Below are 25,201 nucleotides of genomic sequence, written 5' to 3'. Positions count from 1 at the left end.
CACTCCTATTTCTGAACACAGGGACTTTTTTTTTTTAAGCCAGCGTATTAAAAAAAAAAAAAAAGTCGGAACCAGCGGACCCCTGCCCACAGAACCCCCGGTCCCTCTCGAAGTCCGAGGCAGCTGTTGGGCCATCCCCAGGCGGCACTGTTTCCCCCTCTGTTTACTCGTTTCTAAGGGCAATTGCACCACTAAGGCTCCCCGAGTCTGGAACTCGGCCTGAGGCTGTTTTGGTTACATTGAAGTTTTTGCTTCAGTTCTGCCAGATTTAAATGGTGACTTCACCAGCACTGAGCTAAAAAGGAGAAGGGGGAGGAGGGCGAGCCCAGGAGAAAGAGCGAGCAAGTGAGCGAGCCGGAGGGAGAGAGCCAGAGCTAGGCGCAAGAGAAGGGCCAGCGCATTACATCATCGCTTGGCCTGGAATCAAGTGGGAAGGATATGACTCACTCAGGCTAGTTAAGCTTTGGCTCAAATTCTACACACACTCATTCCAGAGCTCTCATGTTCTGCACCTCAGGAGGGAATTCAGCCTCAGTGATGTCCATGAGGTTTGTTTTTAATTTTATTTTCTTTTTTCCGATTTTATAGAATTTTTTTTTGCCCCTACCCGCCTTCTTCTCTCCAGTCTTCGTCCTCCTCCTCCTCTTCTTTTTCTTCCCCTTCTCCCCTTTCTGCCCGTCTTTGTTTCTCCTCTTCTTCCTTCTCCTCTTTCCCCAGCCCCTCGGTTCCTCTTCTGGTCCCGAAGAGGCATTTCTTTTCACTTTGATAAGAGTTTTTGTGCTAGCACAGCGACCTGAATGAGTTGAACCGAGGCCGGGGTTGGGCAAAAAAAAAAAAAAAAAGAAAAAAAAACCCAGAGCAAGGCAGAGCGCGACAGGAGCAAAGAGGCCACAAATAAAAAGCGAAGCGAGAAAGAGCAAACTCGGGCGAAGTTTCTTTGCTGTGGTGTCGCTCCTAATCGGAGGAGACAGGGAGAGAGTTAAAATGCAGGAACCAATCGCTTGAATGGTGATGTAATGCAAGAACCGCAGGGTAGTTAAGTAATGTGAGAGCAAGGGGGTCAGGGTTGCAAAGCATTTACCTGCTCTCAAGGGGTTTTCAGTTTATTATCAATTGCAGTGACTGTAACTGGCTTCAGACTGCAATCTCTAATTATTCACAGACGCCCCTTTTTTATCTTTTATTATTAAAAGTAAAACTATATTATGGTATTTTAAAAAAACATGATATTATCACAGCTGTGTATTATTTTCCACCAGGATTCTCTCTCTCTCTCTTTCTTAAATGGCTCAAAACGGTTGTCTTTTCATAAAAGGTCGAAATGAAGTGATGGTGGGAGAGGGGGGGTGGCTTTCTTGAGTGTAACTGGTGACTTGCGAATGCCTGGAGAACCATTTGGCGTGGTGTGCCGAGTATGAAGAGGTGTGTGAGTGCGTTTATTATTGAGAATAGACGGTGGGCTTTTACAGTCGCGTGTGACAAGCCTCCAAAGTAGCCACAGCCCTTTGCCTCTTATTTTGGCCAGTGTTAACGGTGACTGTGCATTTGTTTGAGAATTTTAACTTTCTGTTGTTTCGTGTGGCAACTTAATCCAGTGCTATCTTTGGGACTTCTGTGTTATTGAATTAATGTTAAGATGATATGCTGGGGTGGTGGGGCAGATGATGAAAACTTCCTGATTGATTTGTCTAGGAACAGCTAGTTCATGTTGGCGAGTTAGGAATCAACACGAAATAAATGGAGAGGGGGCAAAGGATGGTCTCCTTCGTGCTTTAAGGATCTAGTGTCCCCAGAGAGAGAGAGACTGATATTTTGAAAATAACACCACATTTCTGTGTGTTTCATAAAATATATTTAGTTCTGTGCTACACCGCTCAGGCTGTGAACTTGCTGAAACCATCCAGCATCATTAGAGAGTTACAGACGGCAGCCCTCTGCAGCTAGAGACCTTGGCCCCATGAGAGCAGTCCCAACTCCTGGCTACTCCGAAACTTCTCCTACTCTTTTAGTTGTGATCACCATACAGTGAGAGGCATCCTGAGGCATGGGGCACATACCAGGAAGGTGTTTCTGTTTATTTACTTAATGCATGCCTTGGTTAGAATTAATTATGATTTTTTATGGATCTTCCCCTCCCCCCCTCCTTTTTTGGACAGAAATGGAAGGGGCAGGGAAGGCGGAGGTAATTTTTGGAAGAAACACCGTGGTGTGATGGAGGTCAAGAGGCCTGAGTGCAAATCCTGATGACCTTGAGCAAATCACTTAAAGCATCTGGGCTTCATTTTAAAATGAGGGAGCAGACAAGGTGGGCCGTAAGCCCCTCCCCCATGTGTGGAACCAATCTGAGATGTCTCTGAAGTCCCTTCCAGCTGGAAAGTTCTGTGTCTGTGTCTGTGTCCGTGGTCTGTAAAAAGTTTTGCTAAAAGGTATTTGGCATACTTTTCAGAGAAAAGTACATTTGAATTCAAGATGCATTAGTGCCTTAAAAGAAGGGAGGAGGGTGAGGAGAAACAGGTCTTTCTCCACTTTGAAGGCTGTTTTCTGTTTTTGCTTTTTGGCATGGAAGAGTCCCCTAGTGAAATTCTTAGTTTTCAAATGCTACCTGCAAGGAGTCCTCAAAGAGAGATACTTACGTGGGCGAGTCTCTCAGAAAGAGTGGCAGAAGAGCAAGGGAGAATTTACTGATCCAGCACATTTTTCTAAAAGACCCCGCAAGTTTCCCAGATGCATAAAATGGTGCTAAAAATGCAGGAGACATGAGTTTCCATTCACTCGTATTGATACAGAACAGTATTTGTAATGAACTTATTCCCCCCAAAGATCACATGACTCCTTGATATGTTTCAGGAATCTTAACACTAACTCAAGTTTTTAGTTGAGGTCGAAGGGTACATTTTAAAACTTCAAAGAACATGAAAGGCAAAACTATATGTGCTTCTTAGAAAGATAATTTTCCTGAACAATATCCCTATTCTTCAGCCAAATTCCAGGGCAGTGGCCTTATTGTAAAGTGTGTATTTATGGACCCAGCTTAATTGTGCATAGGGAGAAGGACCACAACTATGCCTATCTGGGGGGAAAAATTACCCAGAGCTGAAACGAAACCACTGGTGAAGGTTATTAGTCATTGTGCACAGTCTGATGAGTGCCAAATGTGTGCTTGAGACTCTTCAGGAATAAAGAGGGCATGATTTCTTTTTTTAGAGCATTACAATTTATGTTGACTTGGCTCTGAGTTGTTCACCCATAATCAGAAATGTCCTGCTTACAACTGACAGGGAGGCAGGGCAAGGAGCGTGAGCCCAGCCAAGCTCTTAGGTCAGACTAATACTATCTCACTTCATCCCCGTGGTAGCCTGGAAGGGTAAGAATCATCAGCTCCACTGTTTGGAGATAGTTTTGTTGTGGTTGAAGTTTTTGTTTTGATTCTTGTTTTGTAACTGCCATTTTTACCGAGATGATTATTGACTTACATGCGTTTGTAAGAAGTAATCGTGATCCTGTGTACCCTTTACTCAGTTTCCCCCAATGATAACAATTTACAAAACTATGGCAAATATCACAACCTGAATATTGACATTGCTGCGATCCACTTCCCTTATTCAGCTTTTTCTGGTTTTATTTGTACTTATTTGTTTGTGTGGGGGGGAGGGGTTTATCCATGTGAAAACTGAGGGTCACACAAGCTCTAACCCCACTCCACGCTAGGTCTACCTCGCCATCACTGACGGACTTTCCACCACCATGGTGGCGGTCAGGGGCCAAAAGGCTGTGCTTGTCAATGGGCCATTTCGGTGACACTGTCCGTGTCTTACATTTTTGGGGGACATGGCCTGAATGGGGACGTCTGCCCTCCACAGGGGCCCATGGGGCCATGTCTCACATGTTAGCAGGTGAAGGGGGAGGAGGCACACACGTATTCCCTCTGTGTGCCAGGCCCAGAGCTGAGGAATGCCAAGTGTCCGTGCCTGAGCTGAACCACAGCCAGTGCTGAACTCAGCGCTCTTCCTCCCGCCCTCTCAGTTTTGCCCTGGTGGCTTAGACCTGTGGCACCAGCGCTGAAGAAGCTACTGAGCAGAGACGGAGTGTAGGGTTTCCGGAAAAGGCCTGTGTTCAAATCACTCTTCCACTTACTAGCTGTGTGTCTTGGCCAAGCCACTGCACCTCTCTGTGCCATTGTTTCTGTCTTCTATGTAAAATGAGGATAACCATACCTACCACATGGGTTGTGAGGGGTTGGGGATCTGGTTTAAGGCCGTCCTGGCCTGCAGCGAGATCACAGGAAGTCAGTCTTGGTTACTGCTAAGTGAGGCAGTCAGGGATCCACAGGGAGAGGGCTTTGTGCAGGTAGCCAGCCTCAGACTCTCCCTGAGCAGCTGGTTCGCACATCACTAGGGCTTCTGCCTTCCCCAGCCCGTCTTCTCTTCTGCTGCTTTTTATCCAGAAAATCAAGCAGGTCTGAGATCATGTCAGGTATGAGAGAGGTGAAAGTACCATTCTGATGAAAGTAAGGTGAGGACTTGCCAAATTTCCGGCGCCCTGAGTGGGGGGAGAGATGAGAACAGGACAGGTTGGGAAGAAGACTCTTGGGTCGGCATTTGGGCTCAGCTGTGGCTTTGTGAATGGGCAATGAAGTGAAATGGAGATGAGTGAATTCGCTCCTGAGAACTGGATTCCATTCCTGGCTTGAACAAGAGGAGGTTATATCTGCAAGAGTATATGTGGGTAATGTGTATCTTGAGTTGGGTGAGGCTGCCTTTCAAGCTTGCTACCTCCCCTCGTGTATCTTCTCTGGTGGGTAAACTGGTGTTTTGGAGACTGAAGAGAAAGGGATTTCCAAGGTGGCAAGTGGAAAAGGGTGATGATGGCGAGTTTCGTGGAATCCTATAACAGCAGTGGGGCCCAAAGTGTACATCAAGGGCTCCATTCTAGGATCCCTTAGTCTATGCTGGAAACCAGCCCCATGCTGTCTCAAGTGCAGTGATACAAATGTCGTCATCTCAGATTTTAATTAGTAAGCGTTGGCCAGGAAGGCCAGGTCAACATTAAGAGGTGGAAATTAGTGTGGACTGATGAGAGAATGAGCACTGCCATGTGCCTGATAGAAAGTGGGGTGGGTGGGTGATGGGCATTAAGGAGGGCATGTGATGTAATGAACACTGGGTATTATATAAGACTGATGAATCACAGACCTGTACCTCTGAAACCAATAATACATTATATGTTACTAAAAAAAAAAAAAGTGGGATGGGCAAATCTGGAACTGCACTTAAAAAAAAAAGGAGTGGTTTCAACACTTGCTTCTCCTTTCTCCTCCCTTTTTGTTTGGCTTCCGTGGGCCTTCGACCTTTGGAGGGGACTCCTTTTACGTTGGTTTGCAGAAAGATGTGTGTGCAAGCAGCTGAGTGAGTGGTCATAGCTCAGGGATGTGGGGAATAGCCAAGAGGAGGAGAGAAAATGAGTGGCATTTATAAGGGCAGGCGAGGCCAATCAAAATTCAGTGGTCCACATTTGTTTGTGATTTTTCAGCAAACTTCCTAGGCTTATTAAGTAGTTCGCTAATGCTTTCAGAAGTGTGTATTTCTCGAGTCTCGAGTCTCCGTTGCAACAAGCGCGGGTCTTTGGCTACTTACATCCTTGAAAACTGAAATTGACTTGCCTTCAAACTCCCAAGTCCACGACATAGTACATAAACACTTTATAACAAGTCCATACATCTTTTCTTCTTGCACCTACCCTGGCGGGAGAGCTTACTTAATGATTGATGAAGCAACGCTGTACCCAAGAAGAATTAATCAATGGTCCGCAATCATTATGGAGCGCGTGAGAGTAGTCGTACAATAGCCGAAGCCCATCTAGCTATCAGCAGAGTCTTCCTTTCCTCCACAGGATACCAAAAATTGAATTCTACCTTATAATTTCTTTCTTTGCCGTCTGAATGACTGAAATAGAACTGGATGTGTCCAGAAAAGCCCAGCCTGGAAAAAATAATAATAAGGCTCCAAATGAATGCCAAGGTATCTATTAATGCACAGACTCTATCACTCATCTTAATGGGAGGTGGAAATGGGGCCAAGAGGCTGTGTTATATAAGCTGGAATACCTACCATGAGTTACTGTGTGTTAGGAGCCCATGAACTTTTTTTTTTTTCCCTGTAAATCAAAGATCTTTAACGAATTGAGGTCATGTTGAGCTGCACACGTGCTGATATGGCTGAAAGGCCAGCTGGGCCTCTTCTAGGCTGGGGACCTGGCTGCCCACTTGGCTCTGCTCCTCTGCGCTCAGGGGGGCTCCCATCGCCGGTAAAGGAAGGTCTGTAAAGCAAGCTTCTTTGCAAAGGTGCAGCCTGTTTATTCAAAGTCCGATTGAGCCCATGTGATTGTGCCCTGTGAATCATGTTGGAGTTAGAACTGTGTTACCACTCTGGCTTTGCCACTCGCTAGCTGTGGGATTTTTGACAGTCTGTCGAAAGTTTCTGAGCTGCATTTACTTCATCTCTGAGACAGAATCCATGAAATGATAACCATGAAGCAGTCAGCATAGTAAATGTTCAGTAAATGTTAGTTATTTAATAATGGGACCAGATGGGACCAGTTGACTCTTTTGGAAGTCTGGATAATGATATATTTTGGGCATCCATAAGGTAGAGAGAAATGCTGTCATTCAGCAGTTCGTTCCCAGACAGGTAAACTGAGTCACAGAATCCAGGTGAGACTGTGAGCAGCAGGCAAGGCGAGGAGAGAATCCTATCATGGGCCCTATTCTTTGTGACCAGATCTCTTCACTGGCCAGAAAACGAGGTCTAGGACCTTACTGCGTAAAGCAGTTTATTTCAGCGCCAGGAAGAGGCGGGTCTTTTTCCACCACTTTCAGTTAAGTAGTAGGTTTCTTTTTTAGATGGCATAAAGCAGTTTTGCTTTTGCATCTGTGTCTTCTTGACCTTCTTATTTATTTTAATACTTCAGTCAGCTCAGCAGCAGGGCAGTAAAGGGCTGATCTCCTTTAATTCCTCAGGAATTAATCATAATAACAGCAATTATGATAAATCCATTTAGTGTAAATGTAGATGTAAATTACTCTGACGTTGCATGTTCGCCTTCAGTCGGCTGTCAGGCAGTATCCACCCTCAGACCATTGCACACTGGCCTGTTTCGAGCCACACTATTTTTCTTAATTCAGATCTTGACCTAGCTTAGAACATGGCTGCTCTTTGACCTTTTGCTTCCATCCAAGGCAAAGAGGAAGCCTCGGTGTGCAGGTCACAAGGATGCCGTTTCATTAGGCTTCCCTCTCACCGTCCAGAACTTCCATAGTGGTAGAATAATAATCCCATAATTCTAAATGCATCAATAAGGCAGGAACCTTAGAGATCCTTCAGCCTAACCACTCATCTTACAGATTCAGAATTTGAGGCCACCCAAAGATGTGACGAATTATCCAGTGTCCACACGGCAGAGAGGTGAATTATCATAAAGCTATTTGGTGGCAGGGCCAGGACCAGGCTCTGATGCAGTGAGGAGCACATTTCTGCTCCACCAGGCTATTGGGCGTCCAGGTGCCAGGAACTCCATCTTCTCACTCACGTGTATGCTTTCCAGTCCTCTTCTGAGTTCTGGCTCCTGGGGATGGTGTGGTAGGGAGAGTGCAAAGAAAGACTTAGAAGAGCAGGGACACAGGGGAGCCCCACCAGCTGGCTTTGAGAAGCGGGGAGTCTTTCAGGCACCTCGAAGTGCAAAGACTCCACCCTCTGGTCTGGAGGGAGGGATGGGGAGATGGACAAGATAGCTTGCTTCCACCTCCAGCCAAAAGCTCCCTAGTGTCTAGTTAGTGGGTGGGGCGTGCTGTCCCTGGGCCATAAATGAATTGGGGTAAACGTCCACGAGTCTGGCGCTCTCTGCTTCCCACCACTCTCGCCCTCCTCCCTCTCCCTGCACCAGCCCTCACTGTGCTGAGTGCTGAGTGTCGGATGAGGACAGAGTTTGGAATCCACCCCAGAACCAGCACCCACCCACCTGCAGGATGTGACCTCTGGGCTCTGAAACTCACTGCTTCCTCCCTCTTCCTCCCCGCCTAGGGACCAGTTTTAGACCACAATTCCCAATACAACCCACTTCACACTTTAATCCCAGAGAGACTCAGGCACTTTGTGACCACAGAAAACTTGTCACTTCATAATGATTCTGAAAAAAAGAGAGCAAAGGGTAATTCGTAGTTGTTTTAATGACTTTGCATCTTTTCCCATGGAGGCAGCTTTCAGTTGTTAGGCACAAAGGATGTCAGCTCTGACATCTCACAGTGCAACCGGGGAAGCATTTTTCAGAATGCTTTATCACAAGACTCTTCACAGCCAGTTAACCCAATTAATCTTCCCACAGTAATTATCCAGGTGCTGTATGATTCGGCTTCCCTGAAGTCTCCAAAGCTCCGCTGTGTGTAGATGAACTATCGTGCCTCCCGACCTTGAAAGGATGTTTCTAACTAATTAATGATTGTTAAGTGCTTGGAAAATGCACCTTGGGAATATGCTGGTGCTAATATGTCTGAACCGTCCACCGTGCTGTTGCAGTGGACGCAATGTGGAAATCATTCCTGCCGTTTGTAAATCATACAAGGATGCCGGTGACCCTTTCTTTTCTCGGCTAGGTATCTGGCCCTCCTCCCCTCCCTCCTCCACCACACATTTGTTCCTTGTCCATTTCTCCCGATCTGTGTATTAAGCCATCTTTGGTGCAATAGGCCAGTGACTCATAGGATTTCCTCCTTGAAGTGAGAAGTATCGTTTGGGGTCTGTTTAGCCATGTGGTCTTTAATGAGGCAAACTGAAAACTGCTACTGGCTGAACTACCAGTAAAAAAAAAAAAAAAAAAACATGTTTTTCTGTATGGTAAAGCAGCTTTGAAACTTTTTTGATATGAACAACAGTAAGAAATACTATTTTATCGCGCAGCCCCGTACACTCGCATGTGTGTGCTTGCATACATGTGGGTGTGTGTATATGGTCTGATGAAATCATACTTAATTTTTACTATGCATACATTCTTGGGTATCTTATATTCTATTCATTTTTCTAAGATACTAGTCATGTCACATTACACTGATTTCACCAATTTCCCACCAACTGACCCACCAATGAACTACTTCCAGAGTTGGAAAAGCATTGGCACAGCGGAAGCATCGAGAGAAGGCAGGACAACGGTCAGGAGACCCGGGACATATGGCCGCTCTGTCCCAACTCTGAGATTCCTTCCCCAAACCTCAGGGTCCTTATATAAAAGTAAGGCATTTGTTTTTAAACTGAATTTACTCTCAGAGTACTTTCTGTAAAAATCTCTTACGTGGAAGCCAACTATAGAAAACAGAGCCCCAACTGGCCCATAGCTGCTCCCTTAAGTCACCGCCCACCACCTCCTCCCAGGAGCCCTTGGGATACAATCCGAACAATACTGGGCTAGAAATTTCACAAGTCCATCTAGTCGTGGAATTCAATGATCATTTTATCTCCTAGGTAATAGATTTAGCCAATGGAACACACCAGGTTTCACTTCTGTTGATTCCGAGTTACGATTGTCTATTAGGAAGCTTCAGAATCAATGGGAATTTTTGCTTTAGGGCCATCGTTCTTTCCTGCTTCAGCTTTATAGCTTGTTCTTGGGCCCCATGGGCTAGGCTTCTTCAGGGAAAGAGGGAGTTTTTGAAAGGTCTTGGGGAGATGTGAGCAGGCGGACATGTGAGGACGTTTATTTATGTCACTGTGTCTGCTTTTTCCTTGCCTCCTAAATTCAACAGGTTCCTGATTTTTAACACAGCTCAAATCATTTGGCTTACAGCTGGTAAAACAGAATTTTCTGGTTCTCAGAAAGAAAGGCTTTTTAGACTTATAAAAAGAGAAGCTCATAAGCCTTCTTGAACATCAGATAGCTCTTACAAAACACCATTTTGATGAGTTAAGTGTAAATGAATCAGAAACATACGGATTAAATTTCCCTTGAAAGACACATGGGTTTAAGAATTAAGGGGGAAAGTGCTTGGCAAGATGGCAAGATGGATTTCAGGTTTTTGCCAAACCTCAAAATGTTTGAAAAACGGTTTGAGACGTTTTTACTGAACGCAAAATGCCACGGAGTTCACCCATCCCAGACATAATAGCGAATCTTTTTGACAACAACTTTATGACGAGAAAAAGGACCTGTGGGGCTTAGCCATTTTCTTAGTTCTCCTTCAATAATCTCCCACCCCCCAACAAAAAAAAAAAAAAAAAAAAAAAAGAAAGCATTTATGGGGCTAAGAGAACTGTCTGATTGACAAACTAAGGTTTCAAGTCAGGCAATTACCAGAAAATAGCCCTACAACTCAAAAATACTTGGATTTTTTCCCCCCTATACTACCCAAAGTCAATTATACCATTTTCTAAGTGGAATAATACACTCTAGGGATATGCAGTATTTGATATATTTTATTCATTGGTGTCTAGAGCAATGCACGGTTATTCTAGTCATTTGTCTGACAGTATAATTCCAGCTTCTTTGGAGAGGAAAAAAATCCCACTAAAAGCAAACAGATTGAAGGGAAATATCCATTGGTTTATTAAAACAGCCACAGTGTGGAAATGCTGTATATTATAGAGGCAGGGCATGGGTTGAGGTTTTCGAGTTGCTGGGAATGGTCTTGGAAACTTGAATTCTGGTACAGCTTCTTTATTTGAGAAGCTGTTTTAGAGCTTCTCCACACTTCAGAATTCTTGCTGGCATCAGGAAACTCAGGAGCAACAGATTACGGACCCCGGGATTGATCTGGGGAGACTTGTGCATCTTATGGATGAAATGGCCTCCAAGTATCTTTTACTAGCTCTTCCTACTAGCTAGTCAGAAGCCCGCGGACACTTTTACAGCCTCATTTTTCATATGCAAAAGCTCACAAGGAGTTGCTTTTGAAGGAGCTGCAAGCAAGTGAGAGAAAGAGTCTGGATGGGAAGGCCTGGGCCGGGCCACCCACTCTCTGAAGCCACCTTGTCTCATGCCCTTGTTCCCTCTTCATAGTTAAGCCGGGATCACCAAGGTTTGCTTGCTTCCTTCCTTCCTTCCTTCCTTCCTTCCTTCCTTCCTTCCTTTCTTTCTTTCCTGTGAAAGAAAGGGTGCATTCAGTGACTGCCAATATCGATTTAGAAATGAAGGGACAACAATGTACTTTTCAAAAGGTTTCAAGTCATGTAGACCAAAAAAAAAAAAAAAAAGCCAAAAAACCCAAAAACAAACAAACCCTGTCTTTAAATCTATATGTTTTAACTCTATGCTGGAAGTAATGGGCAGATCTATTATTTTTTTAATGCAGCATCTGACATAGTGCTTTCAGGTAGGACCTTCCTCCCTAGGAACCCAAATTAATTTGTTGCAAAAGGAGTACCCAAAAGGGAGAGTAAAAGTCACAAAAAACACAGAACACTACTTCTGGCACTTCCGATGAAAATGCTATATAAAAGTGATGGTTAAAATATATGCCCCCCCCCCAACTCCTGCACATCTATGTTTATTGAGCTCAAGGTAAGAAATGGAAACTAGAAATCTGGAAAAGAAAGCTCAAGTTATACCAACTTTCTGTCTTGGAAAAGGCTTCAGAATCAGAAAAACTAGGGCCAAGTTCTAGCTGCATTTTTACCTTTTCCAAAGCAATTTAATATAGGATAATAGGGCCAAGAAGGGCTCCTTTGATTCTGAAAAATGCTGAGCCCCTCCCCAGAGCTCCTAGTACCTCCCTCCCACTTACCCAAATCTCTTTCTCCCTTTATTCCACTGCTCCCTAATTCAAAAAGGATCAAATTGTGTAGTATAGCCTATCAAATGGTTCTCATGGTTTGTAACTCAGCCACCTACAGAAAATACTGGAAAATCAGTGTGCAAAATTCTAAATATATGTAGTTCCCAATTCAGCCTCTACAAGGGGATCAGGCTGAGTGAATGTACATCAGATAGCATGTACTTCTGCGTAGGGATTGTTACCTTCCAAAGAGATCGTTTTCATCTCACGTTAAACTACGAGCCACAGTAATTATTTACTATTTTTTCGGCCTGTGTTGATGTACTTTAACAACCTGCTTTGCACAGATGGTTAACCCAGCCTGGAGCCCCTACCACCAATATACCCCTCCACACACACACACACACACACACACACACACACACACACACACACGTGTGTACATGCAGTGCAGGGCTAACATCTCATCTCTCCTGAAGCAGTTCTTTCGTTTCCTCTTCCAGGACCCCTCCCCACGAAGCCCCCATGGAATACCATATCATGGGGAGGGGGGTTCTCCCATTACACCCCTGCCCTGACTTCCATGCCTTGTCTGTTTTCTCTTAATAGATGATGAATTTCTTAAGGGCAGGGATGGTCTTTTATTCACTCCCAGCCCCCATTCCTGAAACCTAGTAGGAGCTGAGTAAATGTTTAAAAAAATAAACTTAACAAATAATTTTAGTTGTGTTTCTGTTGGATCACATTTTTTTGTTTTATTGAAGCCGCAGAAAGTAGGTAGGACTGAAATTGCCTCTTGCAAGCCCTCTGGGTTCTCAGTTCTTGTAGAAAATGCAAGGAGTAAAGTTCAGTGTAGTTTTTGCTCAGAGAAGCTCCCTGCCTGATTTCAGCTTTCTCCCCTAACCTATGTTTATCTTGATGGTCTTATTTATATCTATTTCCTTCTGGCAAAAATAGAAGCTCAAAAAGTGAATTTACCACACAAGGGATGATACTTCTGACTTGTGTCTGAGTTCACAGATGTAGTTAAGATGCTGCCCTGCGTGTGGATATCCAGCTAGATGCTCATTTTCTGAGTCATCTGACTTCTGAGTTTTCACTTTTTTAAGAGTATAATTAAGATCGGTTCCCAGGGATTAGAAAAAAAAAAAAAACCAACCCATGAGTAAAGCAGACAGTCTATATGTTGAGACCCATATAAGGAGATCTGTGGGCACCTGACCAAATTGAGAGAAGCATTAAGAGCTATTCAAAACCTACTGAAATGTCAACACACTTTTGAAAAGGGTCCATTAGGGATGCAAATGTGTGGTTCCCTGATTATGATAAGCACGGGAAAGAAAACAGTGAAACCCATTAGGAGGTTTTGAGAACTTGGTTTTGAAGAGTGGGGAAGGCAACTCTAGTTTCTGCTAAGGGCTGGGCTTCATTTTTTTCCCCAGTCCTCCTCTCCATTCTGAACCAACAATTTTCATGATTTAAAAGACCCTAAAAATTCCTCCATTTTTGGATAAAGCCAATTAACTCATCTGTAAATGGACCAACTTTGAAATTCCATCCATGTCAGATAAAATTCATTTTAATAAGATTCAGTTTCTGGATTGCAAACTGTAACTTGTTTGTGTAAAGGATCTGACATCAGACACTCATTTCAGCCTTTTGATGTCTTTTGATATGTTCTTGCAAAGATTTTTCTTATAAAGGGTCAATTGTAATTTAAAATCTATAATTCTTACTTGATAGTCTTCTACAAATCAACTCACACTAGGGGCCCATTTCTATTTAGTAACCATTAGGGCTTTTCTGTGAAAATAACGGATTCATCTAATTGGAAAGGCACCTTTCATTCTAGCTGTCTTGTGTCCTTCACACATGACGTCAAATGATATTCATAGTAATGGATAAATTGGGGCATAATTTTTGTGTAATCACTGTCAGTGTAAAAAAAAAGTAATTGATTTTTCCATCTTCCTTGATCTGGAAGGAATTGTATCAATTTCCAGGACGTCATAAAACAAAATATTTAAAGTATGTTTCAAATAATAATAAAAAAAGAAATACTTAACTTAATAAAGATGTGGAATTCATTTATGAAGAAAAACACTGGCTGTGAACCAATAGGCCAAAAAGTTTGCCAGAAGTCTGCAGTAGACAGTCATTCCTGTATGTCCGCTGTCTCCCTATCACTCCTGAGCCCACACCATGTTAAGAAAATGAATTCTCTCAGCCACAGTGGACTTTGAAATCATTGATTTTGTTTACCTTGTTTTTGAGTAAAAAGACAGATCTTTTTCCAATGTTCTGCCTTATAAGGAAAGCAGTCCAAGGCATTTATAACTATAGTTCTTCATGCCCTGTTTTAACTAAAGAGGTTTTCTTGGCATATATATTTGATGCTTGGGAACCTTACATAAAAGTTATGAGTTTTGACCCTTCTGGAGAGCCTCAACAATTGAAACCATCAGCAAAAATGGAAAACATGCAACTATCATAAGAACAGTTGAATGCTTCAACATTGAGCTAAAGCAAAAATTAGAAGCCCTGGAATGGACATTTCCATTTGGCATTTTTGCTTTTGTGCTTTTCAAGAGAAATAGGCCCCAGCTTCAGAAAGGCAGAAAGATCTATTACTAATAGCATGTAGGCAAATACCATGGTACTCACTTAATTTCTAGAACTCTTTTCAGCTCTATTATGGTATTCACCTTTCTTCTCCATCCCTATGCGGTAGAATATTCCAGAAAGTAAGCACAGATTTTCCCAATGGTTAAAAGAAATCAGAATGACTTTACCTCTGGCAGTCAAAAGTCCCTGCCGTCAGGGAGGTAGGAGCATAATAATAATGATTGACTCTACATAGGGTTATCTTGGTGGCTCAGTTGGTTAAGTGTCCAACTCTTGATTTTCGCTCAGGTCATGATCTCAGGGTCGTGAAATTGAGAGCCCTGCGTTGGGCTCTGTGCTCAGTGGGGAGTCTGCTTCTCTTCCTGTCCCTCTGCCCCTCTCCCCACTCTCTCTCTCTCTCTCTCAAATAAATAAATAAATCTTTTTAAAAAGTTGACAATAAATAATCATACCTATAAACATATTATTAGACATTGCATGAAGGAAAAGCACACAGAGCTACAAGACCCTCTAAATTAGAGACACCTCTGACTTGGGGTCAGAGAAAATTTTAAGAAAGTGATATTTAAACTGAGACCTAAAGGATGAATAATACCTGGTCAACAGAAGAGCAGATGGTGGCTAACCTTTCCAGGCAAAGGCAATAGGATGTATTAAGGCCCTGGGGTAGGAAAGAGCTTGGCACATCCTAGGGAGTGAATGAATGCCAGGGTGGGTGAAGCACATCAAGTCAGATTAGAAAGTAGTACTATAGAAATCAAGAGGTAGAACATTTAAAGGAAGATTTTATTAAATCCTAAATGCTGAGGAAAGCCATGGGAAAATGTTGGGTAGGGAAATGTCATGATTAGATCATTGGTTCATGGACATCATTCTGGCTATAATGCGGAGGCTGGATTGGAGAGGAGTGAACCTAAAGGTAGAAATTGTTGGAAAAACCAAGTGAGAGAAGATAGTGTTTTGGACTAGGATCTTGGTAGTGGTGATAGAGCCAAGTGGCTGGATTCCAGGTCTGTTTTGGGGGTGGAGTAGATAGAACTTAGTGAATGATTGGAAGGAGAGGTTGAGGGATGTCAAAGTTAATGCCTAGATTCCACTAATTCACTGCTATCAAATATATTCAAAGAAATATAGGACACTTTCTAAAGAAAAGGGCCTAAAGATGAGTACTGTATTACTCAAGGCTCTCCAGAGAAAAAGAACCAATAGGATATAGAATATATATATATATATATGAATGATATTGAATATATAATCATATATGACTTATTATAAGGAATTGGCTTATGCCAGTTATGGAGGCTGAGATGTCCTACTATCTGCTGTCTGCTATCTGGAGTCCTAGGAAAGCCAGTGAGTGGTACAAATTTCAGGCCAAGTCCAAAAGCCTGAGAACCAAGAACACTGATGGTATAAGGTCCAGTCCAGGGGCAGGAGAAAACTGATGTTCCAGCTCAATCAGGCAGAGAGAGAAAGAGAGAATTCAACCTTTCTCCTTTTTAAAAAAATTCTATTTAGAACCTCAATAGGTTGGGTGATGCCTGTATCACTTTGGATGATGCCCACTCACCCCTTTGCGGGGGAGGGCAATCTGCTTTACCCAGTTCACCCATTCAAATGCTGATCTCTTCCGGAAACACCTTCATAGACACACCTAGAAATGATGTTTAACCAGCCATCTGTGTATCCCATGGCCCAGTCAAGCAGACCCATAAAATTAACCATCCCAGGCACCACGGACAGGATCAGCCATAGCGTTTAACATAAGCACTTAGGGAGTGTTATCCTAACTCTTTAGTAGGTAGGGCAAGGTAGCATTTACTACTTAGTAGTGAAAATGTTTTTCCTGGCAGCTGTCAGACTTGGAGGACTTTTGTCATTCTCAGAATGCCCAGTGTTTTCCCAGTCCCGATGGGCCTGACGGCACCACACTGAACAGACAGAACCACTTATTTAAGCACCTTACCTACCTCTCGTAAAGAATGTGATTCTGTTTAATAATAAGTGACTAACTCTGGTACACAAAGGAGTGCAACCTCTATTTTATGCTAATTAAAAGGGTCATTGTTCATGTGTGAGAAGAAACTACTCCCCTCTCTTACCCTTCAGCACTCCTGGTTCCTGCCCTACTTTGCTAAATGTTACAGGTACTCAGTGATCTTTGGAACCTGCCTTTTGTTCAAGGAAAGGGAAATGTCCTAGAGAGGCCAGTGACAAGTTACCCATTTGTCCCCACAAGAGAACTCACCCCTAACTGATGTATTGCTTCCCCAAAATAAATAGTTCTGGGCCTGTCCGTAAGTCAGCTTACCCACTCACTCTTGATTATACGATTATATAAACTTTAGAGTTTAAAACGTCCTTGAAGATCATTGGCTCAGCCACCTTATTTTATACATGAAGAAACAAACTCTGAGGTCTTGAGGACACAGCTCAGGATCACCAGGCCAACCAGTGGCTGAGGCAGCGCCATGTTTAGGGTTCAAAGCCATACCTTGAAGGGCTCGGTTACTTCGCTGTATCTTTTTATGATCTTCAGATTGACACATTCTCTTCTGATGAGAGGCTGATATTCAGAGGCCTGAACAGAAACCAGACTTACGTCACAGACCAGTGAAGGGATTTCTTGGGGAAAAGTCAACTATGAGCAAGCATAATATGCCACACATCCTATAAATGTACTGTCATTCACATACAATTTCTATTTCTACTAGGGCTTATTGTCGATAGCTAAAATTGACATTTACTGTGACCATAACCCTACCACAAATTAAAATCAGATCCCAAGTCCCTCTGGGGAAGATGTTTATTAAGCTGTAGGAAGACATCTGAGATGATACCAAATTACATTTTAAACTTGAAACCCCAAATACCACATTTGTTTGGAAGTAGGAATAGGGCTGTCTGGGGAAAATATGGGAAACTGAGCAAGTCACTCTTTTTGGCAAATGCAAGGCCACCAAGGAAGGGAAAAGTGCCTTAGAAGAGAGGCTTTATGTATAAGCCCCTGCATGCTTAAGCCTATGCAAAATTTCCTTCAGAATGAACTTAAAGGGAAAATAAGCCCTTTACAACTTTATGCCTTTAAAGAACAGACATGGGATTTCCAATTATACCTATAAATACACCAAGAGGGGGTGAAAGAAGTATCCTAATAAGACTAGTCTATCAAAATACAAATCTGCGTTCCGAGGTTTGACCAGGTTGATACAGATAAGAGTGTGTTTGGAACCAAACGTCTTTTTATCACTTTTGCCTCTTAGCACATGGATGTCTGGGGGTGTTTGTGGATAGTGGGTGTGTTTATGCACATAATATGGCCACAGTCTCAATCTTGGAACCTAATGATAGAACCAGCTCTGTCCACAGGGAAGCCATATGCAGTGGCTTCTTTGCTTATGTGTCCCACCTGTGAGTAGCTTTGAAAATTGCAAAGCCCTTTGAGATCCTTGGATGCAAAGTGCAAAGTAAATGCCAAGTGTCATTATTATGAACTTTATTGCTATTATTTTATTAAGTGCTTGAGATTAATATCAATTTAGCTCATGATAAGTACTACTGCAAAGTGGGAGAACTTGAAAGGTAGCTCAGGAAAGGTTGCTTAAGGAGGATACCAGTTTCCTAGAAACTCTACCCCTCCCCTCATCCCCTTGCTCAAGTCAATGATAAGTTGACTGTCCCTTCAGGACAGTGTTTCAAGTTATCCTGACCCATAAGAAGCCTGTCACGGTTGTGTCATTGAGGTACTGCTACCGGGAAATGAGAGACCATGTACAGTGAGGTAACCTCATTAAGTCATTCAACAACCCTCTATAAGTCTCCTAGTATGTGCCAGGCTTTGTGTTTTGTGATACTTTCTCTCCAGTCTGGTGGAGAGACTACTACATGCTGTGAGAACACAGAGCAGGGATCAGCTTGGCCTGGAGAAATCAGAGCAGGTTTTGAGAGCATCTGGGAAGATGATCTACCACGAGATACCAGGTCTCATAGTGATGGAAAAGACACTCAGATCCCTTGGAGAAGCTGGACATTTCTGGGTCTTTTTTCCAAACTACTTCACCCTGAAATTGAGAACCATATCGTTTTACTTTACATTATAGAATGACACTAGCAATAATTTTATCTTCTAAAATAGATTAATCATCTCTTGAATAAAATATACATCGATCATCTTCCAAGGGCCAAACACGTACATAATATTACCTCATATATGATTATCAAAGCACCCTCACACCATACTTAGGAAGTGGGTAGTATAGCCCTATTTTTGCCAATGAGAAAACAGAGAAGTTAAATGACCGGTACAGATCACACACTCATGGGCCGTGTCAGGGCCAGCAGGCAGCCCAAAGCCTATGCCTTGTCAGCCACACAAGGCTGCTTTATTCGATTTACTGGTTAATGATGGCAGCCAGCATTATCTCTCTCATTTCTGTCAGCCACTCTGACTGGAATAAGTGAAAATAATAGACCTAATTTAGGACTATGAGAAGTCTGCCAGTTCCTCATCGTCCTCCCTAGAAACCCTGCCAGACGGGGACGAATCTATTTTTTAAGAGCCTAATAAGAGGAAATTCCAAAACTTCAGTAAGCCATTTAATTGTTTTACACTATTCGTTCTCGGGAGATACTCTTTCTTCTAACGTAAATGCCATGTGCTTCTGTTTTATTACAGTTATTATTCTGCTTTGGTTGGCTTTGAGGGTAACTGGTCACCGTTCTCTGAATATAATAATTTGGAAACTTGAAGCCTGCTCTCGTCATCTCCCTGTCTTGTTCCTTTTACTTTTCCATTTAGGTCTTCCCCTTCTGGCCTCTCAGTACTTCTCCTTGCGTCTTCGGAGCCTTCTCCAAGTTCTCTACCCTTCCCCCCGCTTCCCGCATCGTGTTCAGCCCGGTCTGACAAGGCTTCCTTTAGGCTCTCACACCCTCTCCTACGGTTTCTGGTGATTTGATCACAGCCGTGGGTTAGAGTTTGCAGCTGTCTGTCAGGATGTAACCCGGTGAGGAGTTTGCTAAGCCTCGAAGCAATGCCTCTTTCCTTGTCCGTGTTTCCTTGGACGGCAGAGTACCCTCTCAGCACTCGTGTTACTTTATCATTCAGAACAGAACCCGAGGAGCCGGGCTTTTCGCAGCCTGCGTCCCTGCCTGTCGTCACAGCCGGCCGAAGCCCCTCCTCCCGCATCACTGACACATCCCCTCTCCTGCCCGGGGAGCTGCCGTGGAGCTAATCGCTTCAAGCGCCTCTTCCTAAGGAGCTGAAATAATCCTGGCGAGTGGCTGGGTGGAGAGTGTTATAAATTGGGTCTCCCGGGAGAGGTACTTGAAGACTGTCTAAGAGACCCTGCCTTGAGCTTCCGGAAGAGGTTAGGTAAAGGCATTAGTGGGGGTGACCTAGGAGGGAGAACTTGCAAAGTGCAAGGAGGAGTAGAGGTTGTCCAGATGATCTTTTCTAGAGCCCTTCTGGTTTTGCTGTTGCAGTTGGAGCTTTTGTCCTTCAGCTGCAAAACGATGCTATATATTTGGATCATAGGTATGGAGCGACTGTACAGGGTGTGGAGGCCACCGCGACTTACTCATTAAAATATGATAACTGACAAGCTGCGAGGCCAGAAGAAAGCAAAACAGAACTGCTGACTTAAGAGGTGGGGGTGGGGGTGGGCGTTTGTAAGCTCAGGGAGCTGTGCCCCTACACAGCATCCAGACAAGTGTGTTAGTGAATGTTCCCATGAATTATTCATTGATGGTGAATGAATGCAAGCAGCAATCACATGTAAATGACAAGGCTCATAATCAGAGGGCTCCTTATTTGTCCTTATGAAGCAAGGAGGAAGCTTATTAACAACTTAGAAACAGGAAGAAATTTTACTTAGAGATACGTCTCTATAAAGAAAAAATTTTCCCCAGCCAGCCAGATGTATATGGTGTATTTGAGACTGCATTTGAAATCATCGTTTATTTCATATCTTTCGATCTGCATTTACTTGCCTTTTCTAAGTGTAACTTTATGAATAATTGATGCAACTGAGAAGTTATTGGCTAATTGAAAAGCCATCTCGTCATGTCTTTGAGCCTGACCCATGGCGAAAGCCGAACTGTTCAGGCATTTAGGGCCTTTTATAAAGGGTCTTTTAAAAGAGCCGTTAGCTCTTTACAGGGAAAAAAATATCAGATTTTGAAAACGGATTTTTTTTTTTTTGTGACAATAGTACATCAGAAACCAATCCAACCGTGTTTTTGGTTAACTTAAATGAATCAGGCTGACTGCATGACTAATTCAGATTAATGGTGCAGAAATCAGTCATTAAAGAGGGGGAAAAAAAGAGATTGATTTAATAGTCTTAACAGAATGGCCATAAATTTACATCTCCCTTTCTATTCCTGCTCTCTCTGTTTAAAACACTTGAAAGCACTAGTAAACATCTCCTCTGCCAGAGTAGATACAGCATATATGCTATAAAACCCAGCACAGACTCCAGCAGGATGCAGCTCTGTTCGCTGTATTACATTTTATGACTACCATTGGCTCTCTCGCAGCCAGGCTTTTATTTAAAGAAAAAGAAGTTACATTTCCAAGATATCAGATACTGCATCTATAAAATAAAGGCGGCAGTAGTACAGAATTGATAAAAAAGGAGGCCTAAATTTATCTTGCGTGGTAAATTTAATTTCCGACACCCCTGGTGATAATGATTACAAAAGTGTTCTTGTCAATATCGATAAGTCAGTGCAAAGCAGAAACGAGATGTTTAGTTGACCGTGGTGTGGGTGTAACTGGTACCTCCGAGCCCAGAGCTCTGAACATTATAAAGTGCAGCCTTATTGCAGGGCAGGCATCCAATTTTTAAAACATTATATAGATTGGAGACAGATGAGCGTTCCTGAATTATTCTTGGCCTTTTCTTATGAAATGCCTTGAATATAATTTCAAATGGAAATTAATTTAATTGATGCAAAAACAAATGGGTCTAGAACTCATCAGAAGGCTTGAGTTTAATCTAAGGGGCACTGCTAAAAAGTACAGATTACTTCGAGGGTAACCATTTATGCTTTTCAAGAACAGAAATGGGTTTTATTAGCCTGTTAATATAAATTGGAGTTTCACTTATGACTTGTAAATCAATTAAGTTCTTCTCATTCGTTAGCAAAGATAATTTATTGAACCCTTTTCTTGCAATCTTTTGCCATTTGAAGAGTTCCTTGATAGCTCTGTTCTTATGAATTCAAGAAGTATTTATTGACACCTGCTAGGTACCATGCACTTCCTTACATTTCTGAAGTATCTCTATTACTAAAAACAGAGCAGATACAATCTCTCACTTATGCAGTTTATTGTCTAGTTGGGAACAGAGACCTTTTAAAAATCACTCAAAATCATTGAAGAATTTTAACTGGGGACCTGAGGTGGTAAACTCCAAGAGGTCATGAAACAGATCTATTTTGTTTTTCGTCATATTATCACAAATTGTGAATTTGTAAATGAATTGTTAGGCAAATGGCCTAACTTGCCAAACTAGTTTTCCACTCTGAAATGAGTGTGTACAGAGCCTGATGTGTATTAGATGTTTAATTTGATTTTTGATTTATCCGTTGATTGAGTAAATGGTGAGGAAGTGTTACTAGGGAAGAATGCAGGGTGAGAGCACTCCAGAAAAGGCCCTGACCTGGTGTGGTTGCCCAGAGAAGGTGGTGAGGATTACTCACGTTCAGGGCTGTGGCAGGAAGGAAGGTGGCGATGCTATGAAGCTGGAAGGAAGTCAGCGATGGCACTGGTGTGGAGCCCAGGGCCTTGAGCTGGGCAGGCAGTGAGGGGCCACATAGTGTGATGGCCTTGGAGCCATGTCCAGTTCTGTCACAAGGAGCCAAGCTTACTGGTATCTCTGATGAGCTAGAGAATTTGCTGTCTTTCATTAAGACTGTTTTACTAGCTCTTCAGGAAGAATGGGGCGAAGATACAGATATAAAGGCAAAAATCTCTCCCCAGACACCCAAATGTCTGTGTCATCATAGGAAAGGTGGTGGGGGAGGAGAGGAAGGGGGCGGGGTACAAATCATGCAGGGGGTTCCAGATCTTTACCAGAGGTCCTCCCTTAAGCCTAAGAAAGCTTTGAAATGGAAAATACATATTTTAATTGAATTCTGCTGATATTTTGGTGCCTTTTCTCAGGCTAAATATGTCTACTCCTTTGTCTCAAATTCCTCATTTGGGGAAATATTGTATTCGCCATCCAACTTTAGGAGCTTGGCAGTGAGACTTGGTGCAGAGCATGAGCTCATTCAAAAAAAGATACGGGTAATATGATGTCTTTTAAAATATGGGCCAGATAGCTGTCTTGTTTTCCCAATTATTGCTTCTGTTAGATTTTTGTCATTGTTTTCAGGAAAAACAAGATACTGAGAACTGATCTCTGGGGAACTAGTTTGGTTCCATTTTGAGGAAATATTTTCAAAGATCCTTTCTGAGAAATAGTGTGAATCATTTTGAAATTCTGTAAAACTGTGGGTGAGAGGAGTCCACTTGCCTCCGCAGAAGCGTTTGGGAATCCAAAGTTGATGCGTTTTTAAAGAAATATCTTATAGATGCAGGAAGTTTGGGACATTTTTATGGGCGTTCGGTTAGGCTGTGGTTCTCTAATTAAAGTGGTGGATTGGTGTTAACTTTAAGATCCCAGCCTTAAGCTCCAGTTCCTTGATTGAAGTATAGTGATTAATCTGTTGTTTGGTCTGCATTTCAGAAGAATAATAACAAAAACAACTAATTTTATTGAACATACTCAAATATGTAGTTGACCCTTGAACAGCACAGGTTTGAATTACACAGGTCCACTTATATGTGGATGTTTTTCAATAAATACAGTACAGTGCTATAAATGTATACCTCTTCCTTATGATTTTCTTAATATTTTCTTTTCTCTAGCTTACTCTACTACAAGAACATAGTATATAATACATATAACATATAAAATATGTGTTAATAGATTGTTCATATCATCAGCAAGGCTTCCAGTCAACAGTAGGCTACTTGTAGTTAATTTTGGGGAGACTCAAGTTACACGTGGATTTTTTTATTACACAGGGACTTCAGGTTCCTAATGCCCGTGTTGTTCAAGGGTCGACTGTGTTTAATATGCAGTAACTCATTTAAGGCCATGAGATAAATTTCTTTATCATCCCATTTTATAGTTGAGAAAACTGAGGCACAGAGAGGCCAAGTAACTTGCCCAAGGTCACACAGCTAGCAAGTGGCAGACCTGGGATTCCAACCGAGGCAGACCATCCTCTGAGCCCATGTCCTTCACTACCCCATTTTACAATGTAACTATCACCCATGGAAGAAATTAACTACGTTATTTTTCCATTTCATGTTCTACTTGATTATCTTGCAGTATGCTTTCTTTACAAAAATAGGAATTTCTAAATTTCACTTAGGAGGAGAATGATAGAATAAGTGTTGCTCATTACTTAACAGTCTTCTCTTAACACTTAAGAGTCTGTATTCCTCTCTTTAGTTCTTCAGTCTCCCCATCCTAGACAGAAACTAGTTTGCCATTTTACGCCACAATAGTTCATTTAAGAAGGTGAAAAGAAAGCACATTTCTCTTTATAAGCAAATACAATGGTAATGGGCAATACTCTTTCTCTAGTCTGCGTGTGAAATTATGTTACATGTAAACGAGGAAAAGGTTGGACCCCCTGGGATGTATCAAGTCCTTTTTAGCAACTTCTCTTGCTTTTTAGAGATACTTTCTATTTGCGGTTTATTCATATTTCAAGTGTATTTTTGACATTAAGAACTAAGTGCTGTACTGACTCCATTCCATTCAGTACAGACGCTGACCACCTGCCATGTTGCAGGAGCTCGGTGAAGCTCCGTGGATTCATCCGTGAGCCATGAAGAATACCCTGATCATAATAGAACGTATAGTCTCATGAGATTACCAACATCTCATTTTCAAGTTCTAGAATCTGAGTTTCAGAGCTTCAGGGCATTTGCAGATGGCCTCTAGTCTGATCCACTCATTAAACAGATGGCGAAATGGAGAGCCCCAAAGTGAAGAAAGTCTCTCCCCCAGAGTCAGAAACTCTAAGGGCGGTGACACCCGGATCCTCTGCTCCCTGCCCTTTCCATTCTTTCCGTTTTATTGCTTCGAAGCTTTTCATATGATTCTGCATGCACCAAGTGCTTCTGAGTCCTTTTTGTTGTGACTTATTACCTGCTCACGATTTCTTAGACGTCTGTGGTTGGACTTTGATGCTCATATCGGTCTTCCAGTTCTTTAACCTCATTTTTTTTTCACCGCTTGCTTCTTCTCTTTACCTGACCACGCATCTGGCAGATTTATCTGTCTTGAGTTAAATAGGCAACCCAGCGTGCCATGGATCTTTTCAAGACCTGGGAAAGGAGAGCAATCTGCAGTGACCCTCCTGAGACTTCCAAACAAAATCACTGGCCCCTCGCTCCTTAAAGATAGTTGGGCTTGTCCAAGGGCAAAGACCGGCAGACACAGAGCTCACTTTTCAGACACCCCTAGACTGGAAAACATCCTTTGGGGGTAAAAATGAGGACATGAAATCGCTTGCTGTGGTACCTTTCATTCTGTTAAGGACACTGAAAACACAGTCTGTCATCCCTGACATTTTAATTGAAAGAAAAGCTTACATAGATTTCAGCCGTAAGCAGTATGTTTATACAAGTGTATTAAGAGGAATAATCTGTCAAGTTGGAAAACTCTTAATGCTACGGGACTCAGTTTAGTAATTGAACAATCCAACATGAGCTCACACATCTTACCTTGTTCCATGCCTCAATAATTTTTAGTAGAA

General features: G+C 42.6%; 1 protein-coding gene across 6 annotated transcripts in view; it reads left to right on the top strand.

Annotated features, from left to right (window-relative positions):
• The first annotated feature begins 282 nt into the window (after positions 1-282).
• LOC103658932 (cyclic AMP-responsive element-binding protein 5) overlaps positions 283-25,201 on the top strand; it is a 131,145-nt gene continuing 106,226 nt past the window's right edge. For 3 of the 6 annotated variants that reach the window (XM_040644139.1, XM_040644138.1, XM_040644137.1), the window contains exon 1: positions 284-548. In XM_040644139.1, the coding sequence (XP_040500073.1) occupies positions 502-548 (47 nt within the window). In that variant the 5' untranslated portion in view covers positions 284-501. Of the gene's footprint in view, positions 549-25,201 lie in introns of all 6 variants that reach the window. The other 3 variants (XM_040644142.1, XM_040644136.1, XM_040644140.1) reach the window with 3 other exon arrangements.

This window comes from Ursus maritimus, unplaced genomic scaffold (genome assembly GCF_017311325.1).
Source record: "Ursus maritimus isolate PB19 unplaced genomic scaffold, ASM1731132v1 scaffold_3, whole genome shotgun sequence".
NCBI classification, from domain to species: Eukaryota; Metazoa; Chordata; class Mammalia; order Carnivora; family Ursidae; genus Ursus; species Ursus maritimus.
This window is presented reverse-complemented; position numbering and strand designations above follow the sequence as displayed.